Below are 10,189 nucleotides of genomic sequence, written 5' to 3'. Positions count from 1 at the left end.
AGCGGCTGCCCGTCTTCGATCCGCGGCGGCTACATGACGGTGTGGGATCGGCAGAACCGTCTACTCGCAAAGGTACCACGCTCGCCAAATCGTCTCTACAAAGTCAATCTCAAGATCGTGCAGCCTGCCTGTCTCTCTGTGCGCCGCGGCGACACGGCCTAGACGTGGCACGAACGCCTCGGACACCAGAACTTCGGCGCTCTCCGCACCATGTCCCGCAACAACATGGTTCGCGGCCTGCCGGAGATCGGTCACGCCGACCAGGTGTGCGATGCTTGCTTGGCAGGGAAGCAGAAGCGCGCGTCCTTCCCGCAGGCGGCAAAGTTCAGGGCGACGATGCGTCTGGAACTTGTCCACGCCGATCTCTGCGGGCCGATCTCGCCGGCAACCCCGGGTGGGAAACATTACTTTCTCCTGATGGTGGACGACTACAGCCGCTACATGTGGCTGGCGATGATCACCACCAAGGACGAAGCGGAGATGGCGATCAGGCACATCAAAGCAGCAGCAGAGGTTCAGAGTGGGTGGGTGCTACGCACCCTGCGCTGATCGGGGAGGGGAGTTCACATCTCGCTCTTTCGACGATTTCTGCGCCAACAATGGTGTCCAACGCCACCTCACCGCGCCGTACACTCCACATCACAATGGTGTTGTCGAGCGGCGGAACCAGACGGTGGTCGCCTCCGCAAGAAGCATGCTCAAAGGGAGAAGCGTTCCCAGTGCGTTTTGGGGGGAGGCGGTGACCACAACAGTATACCTGCTGAACCGCTCCTTCACGCGCGCAGTGGACGGCAAGACACCCTTCGAGCAGACCTATTGTCAGCTAAACCCCTACTCACTCGTGATCAAAACGAAGGTGGAATCGGCGCGGGAAGAAGATGAACTACCGATAAACTCGAGAGGTTTTGTCCAGTGTACAAAGTTACTGCTTTTCTGGTGCTTTTCTTGTTCTTATTGTGCAGGAATAACAAACTTGCCGTGGCTATAGCCACGATCCCGACTAAGTCGTGCCATCCCACGACTTGGATCGAACCCACGGCTCTCCTAAGGACTCGCGATGCGGGCGCACAAATCGCGCCAACATCTGACAGAAAACGACTCTGATGAAACTGAACTTTTCGACACCTAAAACCCTGACGAGCTAACAACTGAAACTGAAACTTATTCCCAACAATCACATATCTCAGTTTCTTCCAGCACAGTAGCAACCCTTTAGGACAGTTGGCCCATGAAAAAGAAACAGCGGAAAGGCAAGAATAGACAGATGGCCTATGTAAACATCCATTATTCACTTCAAAGTTCTTGGTCCCTATGCGTTAAAGCCTTAAAGGTGCTTTATGGCATGCATTGATGCACACAACGCAGAGCAATAGCTTTAACAGCCGAGCTGATGTGCAACTAGGGATTATGCATCGGTATTTTGATGTTGGAGCTTCTCTATGGGGTCTATGGGCTCTTTTTTTTCAAGCTATCATCTCGGAGGAGAATTAGAAATTGTGAAGCTTTGGAAATGATATGGATGGCAATATTTCAAGAATTTACGCATATGCACACATAGTGCATGGGTTGCCAACTTGAGAAGATATAACTATACTTCACATCTTGTTTCGTCAGTGGAAGCAACATCTGGTCAACAAATAAAACAATTTTTACTTGGCTAACGCTGGCAATCGAAGCCAAATAGCTCAAGATGGCAACGCTTTGGATGATGCCTAATTAAGATTGAGGCCATGAATACAGAAGATAATTTGGTTCATATTTCGTGACAGTAATAAAAGTTCAAATCCTCACTCATGTCCTACGAACATCACAGGAGAACTGGGAACAAAACCAAAGGGCAATGCATGCACCTGGCTGCTTGTAGATGTAGAGATAGGCAGATTTGGACTTGTGGTGGCCTCCTTGTGCGCTGCAGGATCTGAAAACATCAAATAAAAGGCAGTGTCATGGCTTGATGAGCTGGGTATGCTAGGCTTGTCATGAAAGCCATCAAGAACCAGACAGAGAACCTGCATGTCAAGCATATGCTCGGCTCGGTGAGTGGAGAATGCTAACTTGTTATTAAAGCTATCAAGAACCAGACAGAGAACCTGCAAGTCAAGCCTATGCTTTGATATTCCAAACTGTATTAGAAGCAATATTCCTACTTCAGCATTATGCTTGTAGCTAGCACAGCCACATGCTGTTGAACGTGGCTCTCTATGTTGTTTTTACCAAGGTATCTTCTGAGAGAAAATTTAGGTATTCTGAAACTTGCAATATGAGATGGATGGTAACATTTCTTGAATTTAAGCACAATGCACTGATGCACATACAGTTCATGTCTTGTATTTTGATCACGAGAAGCGGTAGCAATGAAGCTGACAAGGTTTTTTTAAACACCGGCCCACTTTTAAGTACTACTCCCTCCGTTCTTACATATAAGTCTTTCTAGAGGTTTCGCTAAAAGACTACATACGAATGTATATAGACATATTTTAGAGTATAGATTCACTCATTTTGCTCCGTATGTAGACCCCTAGTGAAATTTTAAAAGACTTATATTTAGGAACGGAGGGAGTAAGTAATAAGTCTGTATTAAGATATAAGCCTGAGTGGTACGGTAGTTAAATCCAAGATGCAGGTGCAGGCTCAACATCTTATTACGCAACGAACAATTAGAAACTCTCTTCGGACTATCAGCTATAGTTAACTCCAGGAATTATCTATAAGCCCAGCCCGCATCTGTTGTCCCTACGTCTGCTCAGATTATTCCTCTGTCAAAAAAGCATGTGATCTGGGGACTGAAGACGCACTGTATTTTCCAAACGTGTGGCAGCGACAAATTGGTCGGTGGCAGCGCTTTTCGGGGGACAGCAGAAACAGGGATTGGATTTGTGCGAGTGTGGTTGGCTGGCTTACAGCATACCGGACCCCTAGATCCTTCTCAAATATTCGAAACGTCCTTTTGATTGTTATTTTTTTTTGACTCAACCGGACCTTTCACTTCCTTTCTAAGCTTCCCGACTGACCGACACCCTTTCTAAAAATCAACAATGCTACAACTGCCACAACGATTTGATGCAACCGGTTACGGCGGCCACGTGCGGCATATTCCATCGGAGCTCAAGGCCAGATGCTGGAACCTGTTGGTGCGCCGTGCTACGACCGACGCCACGGCTTGCTGGAACCATCCATGGCGGCAACTGGAACTGGAAGACGATGGATACAGCAATCGGGGACGACCGGAGTTGAAGGCCGCGACGAGCGGGCGATGCTGCAACCTCCAAGGAGGAAGCGGCAAATAAAGATGGTGCCACAACAATTATGTGGATGCTTTTTTTCTTTGAGTGGTGCTGCGACGGGGTCGGCAGTCGGCGCAGACGCCCACACCCGTTATTCCCCTTGCGAGAGATGTGCCAGGCGACGTGCTATTTGCGCGAGATGATTCAGTTTTTTTTTCAGTGGTTGCTTTCATCGCAATAGTAAACCTCAAGTTTTACCAGTGTAAACCACCTTAGCTTAGTGTCATTCCCAAGCAGTTTCTAATAGAAGCCAGCACATAATTTCCTTCAAGTAATTCTAATGTTGACTGCACAACGACACGTTCAACAGCCCTGAGGGAGACCTCCTGGAACACATACAACATGTCCTTCAGTTCCTCAATGTTCTTCCATCTGCCTTCAGCTTCGCCGCTGCTCTAGTACTGTCTGTGTCCAACAGAAGCATCGAAGCCCAAATTACATCGTGCAAGTTTTGTTGAAAGGTATAACTGGGCTTAGGAACAAGGGGAGAAGTCCTTATTTCTTGGTCGACATATTTTTTTTTGAAGGTTTTTTTTGTAATTTTCAAGATTTGCATATATTTTTTGAAAGTTACACACATTTTCTGTTGGAGCCGCCCTCGCAATTGTAGGTATTATCCTTGTTACTTCTTTCCGCAACGACGAAAGCAACTGTTACCATTCATCCGAGCCTCCCAGAACCAGCTCCTTGAACTGAGTTATGCAATCCATTGCCCGCTCGAATTCACCACTCTCGAGGGCAAAGCTGAACCGGCAGTAGTCCGTTATCCCGGTCCATGTGCTGCTGCTTATACACAATCCAGTGGACCTAAGAAGTGCTTCCCTGATGTTGCAACCATTGAGTGCGCCTTCAAAACCGTTGACCCTGAATAATTTGCCAATGTAGGCGGTTGGTTTGGCTAGCATCGAGATACCACCATGACAGCCAACAACATCCCAGCCACAGTTCTCGAGTGTCTGTTCATAGCGGAGAAGAAAATAAAAGGGGGAAAGTAGTCAGACATGATCGGGCAACTTCACAATGATTGATTCAAAGTTTGCATACTGCTCAAAAGCATGTCTACCTAGTTGCAGTCATATCATTTTTTTGCGAAATACTAGCACGGAAATTTCGGATGCACTGGTTGGCAACACAAACTCAAGTTACTTAGATTTCTCCATGAACTGGGTTTTGGAAAGGAACACGTACATCTCATTGATGATGAAATAAAACTGAGAGGAGAGTAGAGGATGTTACAGAAGGGGGCTAACCTTCATCAAATGGTTGGCACGAGCCTTCAATGTCTCCTTTTGCTCTGCAATGAGATTCGAGAAATGGTCATCCCACTCGTACTTGAGACCCAACAGTTTTCTGAAAGTGTACTTCAATGTGCTATGTGGCTGACTCAAGATTGGGAAACTATATTCCAAGGACCGGTCTTTCGAGATGAGAAAGCCAAATTTAAGCCCAGCCATGGTCAGCTCAAGCGACAGCTCTCCGAGCAGATAAACAGGGGCAACATGGCCAGCCATAGCGTCAAGACATCCTTCTAAATCCCAACAAGGCCAGCGATCGAATGGGAACTGTATACCAGGGAAGGGCCAGTCATCGGTTTGGAACTCCAGACCGGAGAAGGAGGTATCTATCACTACCCTAGCTGCATTTCTAGCACAGATAGTTAGCAGCTCTTCTATCTCCTTGGCACTGTACAGGAAACCAGAAGGGTTGACTGTGGGGCCAGAAATATACACCCAAGCCGTGGAAAACGAAAACAATTCCTTGTTATTAAGCGTGTCTTGAAGAGCACTCGGTTCGATCTTAAAGCCTGAACTTGATTTTGTTGGAATAGTAAAAATGTTTGCGTTCAGAAACTTTGCTGCCGACACATAATGACCATTGGTGCCCAAGGGGAAAACGAAGGTGCCTCGTTCTTGCACGCAGCGACGAACAAGCTTGTTGAAGAGTGCCAGACTGGTATTACCGTATATAATTTCAGAATCAGATTCTACCGGGTAATTATAGTTACGTTTCAACAGCCTCTGAATGCCGGATCGAACATCAGTTTCAGAATCCATGATGTTCTGCCTAACAAAGCTTTCAAAAATGGAGGCCTTCACTGCAGAAGGTATTAACAAGAAGCTGCGATCTAAATCCATATGAATGACACAAGATTCCTTAGAATCGGGAAGGAAAAATTCAGCTTCTTTTATGGCAGATATGGCAGAATTAGAGAGTCCCATCATCCTCTGAGGCAGCACTAATGCAGGTTGTCTCTGAAAAAGAGCAAGGAAAAATTAGAAGACAACGAACCAAAGCAATCAATAGGGCCACAAAATATTGCACAGGCCACACTTTTGTGAAGAGCAATACTCCATAGATCGCTGGCCATATTATCATTTTTACTCAGAATAACAAGATGAAAACACATTAAAACGTCCTAGTAAGAGATCTAGCTGTTCATGTCAGTAGGTTTTATCCAAATAAGGAGGATCTACTCCAAAAAATTTAAACGAAAAGTAGCTGAAGTTGACTAATGCTTTTAGACATCAGATGTTGTCGCGGGGATTAGTGAGGTGGGTAATTGGAGACAAGTTTGGTTACCTCTTGCTGTGCATGTGGCTCGGAAATTTGAAATGCTAACAGCTGATGGAAAAGACAGCCATAATACTGCTGGCTGATCACAGAAGTGTGCCCTTCTAATAGCTCAACAGTTTGTGACAATGCCTCGCAGAAAGCCGCCTGTTCAGAAATGGTGAAAGCAACTTCCAGATCAGAATAAACCTGCAAGATAAAGCAAATGGAAACATTTAGAGCGTGTTTCCAAAATAAGATGTAAGAATACAAAAAGGTTGAAATAAAATTCCAGGATGATCAATATAACATGGTATTGCAAGTCTGCTGAATGTCACCTGATTCTTTACTAAACCGCACAATATAGCCGCATGCGAAGGTAGGGCGTTTCCAGCAAGATATCGCAACACACTGTTAGAGCTTGGCAGACAAGACAACTCCAGATGTTCTGAAATATCCAGGAATAACCATGAACCAACGTCTTTCGTTACGTCTAGCAAGTTCACAAAAGCAGCAGTGCTGATAGCGTCGGACTGAGCCATGCCAGTCACAACAACTTGAGGCTTCAGTTTCCTGATAAACTCAATCAGCAAGTCCCATTTGCGCGGTGATTCAATTACAGTCACTGTGTTTTCAGCTTCGGTACAATCTGCTCTTGCCTGAAAAAAAAAACGAAGCAGTACCTTCAGCAGTCTTGTTACCATTATTTTTCTTCACGGAAAAGACATGTGTCACCAGAGAAATGTTGTCTAAAATGCCCAAGCTGCAGAGCAAAGTACCTCAATTGTTGAAGATGTTAACCATTGCTTGGGCAAGTGTCTGGTCAGATGTTCATCAACAATTGCAAGCGCCGGCGAGAACAATTGAAGAGCATTTTCTATTGCCACAGCACGAGAAGGGAATACAACAACATTCTGGTGAACCAGAAAAAAGATGGGTATCACATGAAGCATAAGATAGATGCACCAAATTAGTCAGTCATACGAATTTCTAGTATAAACAGGCATAACTGTGAAGGAAAAAAGACACCAAGTATTACATCAGGAGTTAACGTGATGTGGTGGTAGGCCTTCATAAATCCAGTAACAAGATTGCGGAAGTTTAAACATCCAGCTGGAGGCTCACAAGGATTGGACTTGTTCTCTTTCAAAAAGCTAGCTAGGTATGCTAGGAAGGAAATTTTTTCATCAGCAACAGCATTGTCATCAAAGGACAAATCCAGGGAGCTGCTAACTTCAGGGAATCCATCTTGAAGAAAGTCAAATATTTTCTTCACCTGAAAATTCTCCAAATTAATAATCTCCCCTTCCTTATATTTATAATTTGATAAATTTAAAAAGAACACACATGAACCTGGTCGGGCTGGCGAAGATGACAGCTATACATAGACAAAGCATGCGAAATACGGCCACCAGATTTCATGTATGCACATGCTGTGCGTGCAGAGACAGGTTGATCCCCATCAAGATCCACAAAGAATTCAAATCGATGTGGGCTATTTTTCTCGATTTCGACTAAATCTGAAAGATCTGTGTCGGCAGCCTGCAAAGAACCCACCTACTTGGTAATGATGCCACATAAAAATGCCATTGTAATCTTTTTTCGCGAATACACAAAGATTATTTATTATTTCATTGACAGGAAGAAGCAGAGAGAGGTTAGCAGCAAATCTGGGCGGAAACAAAGCCGAGATCGCCGGAGCAGCGGGGAAGGGATGTTCAGCCCTAAAGAAAACAAAAAAGACTACTACAATGCCATTGTAATCTACTTGTGTAAATATTAAAAGCTAGTATAATGCAACTCAAAGTGCATATCGTTGACAAAATACAGAAATGATGGCATACAGAAGATATGTTTGTTAATCAACACCTGGTCTGTCATAGAACCCTCACCTGCATAAGTTTTGATTGCCAGAGATTATCAATGCGAAATCCACGGCGTAAAAATAGGCGTTCACATAGAACTTGACCCGGTCGGCCTCCAATGCTGAATATCATGATACCCATAGGTTTTATGAGAGCTATCCCTTCTTCAACTGCACGAGCAATCAACCCAAGGCCAAATTGGTCCTCAACAAAACCCTGTACGCAGTAAAATATGCAACAAGTTTAAAAGCACAACAAACCCCCCAAAAAAGGAACAGCAAACAGCAATCAGAAGACATACTAACTTGAGTGGAGCTATATGTGTCATTAACAAAAGCATCAAAACTTCTGTATCTAACAGATCATAAGTGAATATTACAGATACTCATAATTAATTTGAGCATAGTCCACCAGTCATTTGTTAGATGAGCGTGGAGAACTAATCGCATTCACATGTCAACACATTTTCTGGACACATAGAAGATGTCTCTGATCTGACCTGGAAGGCACAGTAGTTGCAGAGAGAGTACAAGAACTCCTCACTGGAATTATTAATTTTAATCTTTGGCATCACCTCTGGATTTGGGTCAAAAACCTGAAAAACAGACAAAGTATTTTTCTTCAAATCTGGTCTACCACAATTTCCTTTCACCAAAGATATTAACAGCTGACCATACCTGTGGTATGCATCCAACAATGCAATCGAGCTCTATCTTGCTGTCTCTACAGCAAGAAAGAAGACCCGACTCATGGAATTCAATTCTATCAAGCAAAGTTTTCCCTTCCCCGTCGTAGATTAGTAGACCATCATCGTCTAGTGCATTCAAATATAGGTTTATCCGTGCAATCTTGATAGCTTTTGGGTTTATATCCAGACCATAGACCTTGGAAGAAACAAAACAATGATCAGCTTCGTTTTCTGACAAATTGATAAAAATATAACTTATCATCCCCTTCTTTTCAAAGGACACTGACTCTGGGCCAAGAGTCCTGAAACCTGAGTGAAGATGTTAACTGCTGCAGCCCCCACCTGTTTAAACAATAGGGACAGGATAAAGTATCGAGCAACGGAAGAAGAGACACCAACCTTGAAAGGAGACCACCTGTTTGCAAGCGCAATGGACATCCATCCATTGCCACATCCCAGCTCTGCTACTGTCTTGTCCCTGAAAATGGAATCTGGTTGCCGTCCGAGGCCCTCGTAGAACGCTTCGGAGCAAGGAACAAAAATGCCAGGCATCTCGATCGTTGTTATTTGCTGAAATCCTAGAAGCAGTTGATAGATCCATCAAGCTATGTGAAGCAAATGAATCCATCATAGTTATCAAACAACAGTGGAACTGTTCACCATTGTGTCAACGAAAGACAACACATGAAGCAGTTCATATTTTTTGTTTATTTATAATACACATAGCAAACTCAGTCAGGAGGAAATGTATGTAGGAATCTTGTAAATTGCAGTTGTCGCTGTAGATACAAAGATCACCAACTGTGAACTGTCTGCATTCACAATTCCACATAGTACATACAACAATTTAATGCTGTTCATCATTCTTAGTCGGGATTGCTTCCGCGAAAAAGAAAGAAATTAGTAGAAGAAGTTTCGCAACAGACAGTATACAGTAGTATTACTACCTCGTAAACTTTTGGTGGATAAATCATCCCTCAAAAGAAAAACAAAGAAACCCAGATAATTCTGTCTGAATTTCGCCGAATGACCCTAGGATAAATCGGCTAGTGGCCAAGGGAGGGAGGAGAAGACCTTGTTGTTGTAGGTGCGGGTCGTCGGGGATGATGCGGAAGTTGAAGGCGCGCCGGAGGCAGTCCTGTCCGGCGGCTGGATCCGCGAGGCGGCGGCGCACGGGTCCGAGGAGGCGCCGTGCGGCGGCGCGGGAGGCGGGGGCGTCGAGGCGGTCGAGCAGGGCCTCGGCGGCGCCGTACGCGGAGGCTGCGCAGGACGCCAGGAAGGCCGCCACCTCCACGTCCATGTCCTCGACAGGGTTCGCCGGCGCCGCCATTGCCGTCTCAAGGTCTCAGGGGAAGGTTCGATTTGGGTGGGGACAGGGGGTTGACTGACCGTGCTGTCGAGAGTGTGTGCTTGTGAGCAGGTCAACTCATATACAACTCCACGGTGGGGATCGCTGACCCGATTAACAGACCGAGCTCACACTCTTTTTATTTCTTACTAGTATTATATAAAAAAAACATTCTTCATTTTGATTCTTTAAACATAGGCTTTAGAGCATCTCCAACAGCGATCAATAAATTTCCTCTCGCATTTGTTCATTAACAGAGGAACGAGTCTGCGGACACGAATGAGGAACGACGGCATTAGATGCTATTCGCATATATTTTTGACAACAACTTGAATCAACTAGACGAAATTTATGCAAACACAGCGGATTTCATTCAAATTTGAATATAATTACATAAAAAGTCGATATTTTGACCTTTAGCTAAAAAAACAGAAAAAAAAACCTGAACCATATA

General features: G+C 44.7%; 1 protein-coding gene across 1 annotated transcript; it reads right to left on the bottom strand.

The window, feature by feature from the left end:
* Positions 1-3,476: 3,476 nt before the first annotated feature.
* Positions 3,477-9,732, bottom strand: LOC123412317 (methionine S-methyltransferase-like). The gene is made up of 12 exons (XM_045105273.1): positions 9,462-9,732; positions 8,787-8,965; positions 8,377-8,583; positions 8,199-8,294; positions 7,727-7,915; positions 7,188-7,376; positions 6,874-7,110; positions 6,614-6,748; positions 6,173-6,493; positions 5,865-6,044; positions 4,535-5,536; positions 3,477-4,240 (listed from the first exon to the last, which is right to left on the bottom strand). Exons 1-12 carry the CDS (start codon positions 9,715-9,717, stop codon positions 3,938-3,940), a joined length of 3,294 nt encoding a protein of 1,097 aa, XP_044961208.1. The 5' UTR covers positions 9,718-9,732; the 3' UTR covers positions 3,477-3,937.
* Between the last annotated feature and the right edge of the window lie 457 nt (positions 9,733-10,189).

The sequence above is a fragment of the Hordeum vulgare genome, chromosome 7H, assembly GCF_904849725.1.
Source record: "Hordeum vulgare subsp. vulgare chromosome 7H, MorexV3_pseudomolecules_assembly, whole genome shotgun sequence".
Classification (NCBI taxonomy): Eukaryota; Viridiplantae; Streptophyta; class Magnoliopsida; order Poales; family Poaceae; genus Hordeum; species Hordeum vulgare.
This window is presented reverse-complemented; position numbering and strand designations above follow the sequence as displayed.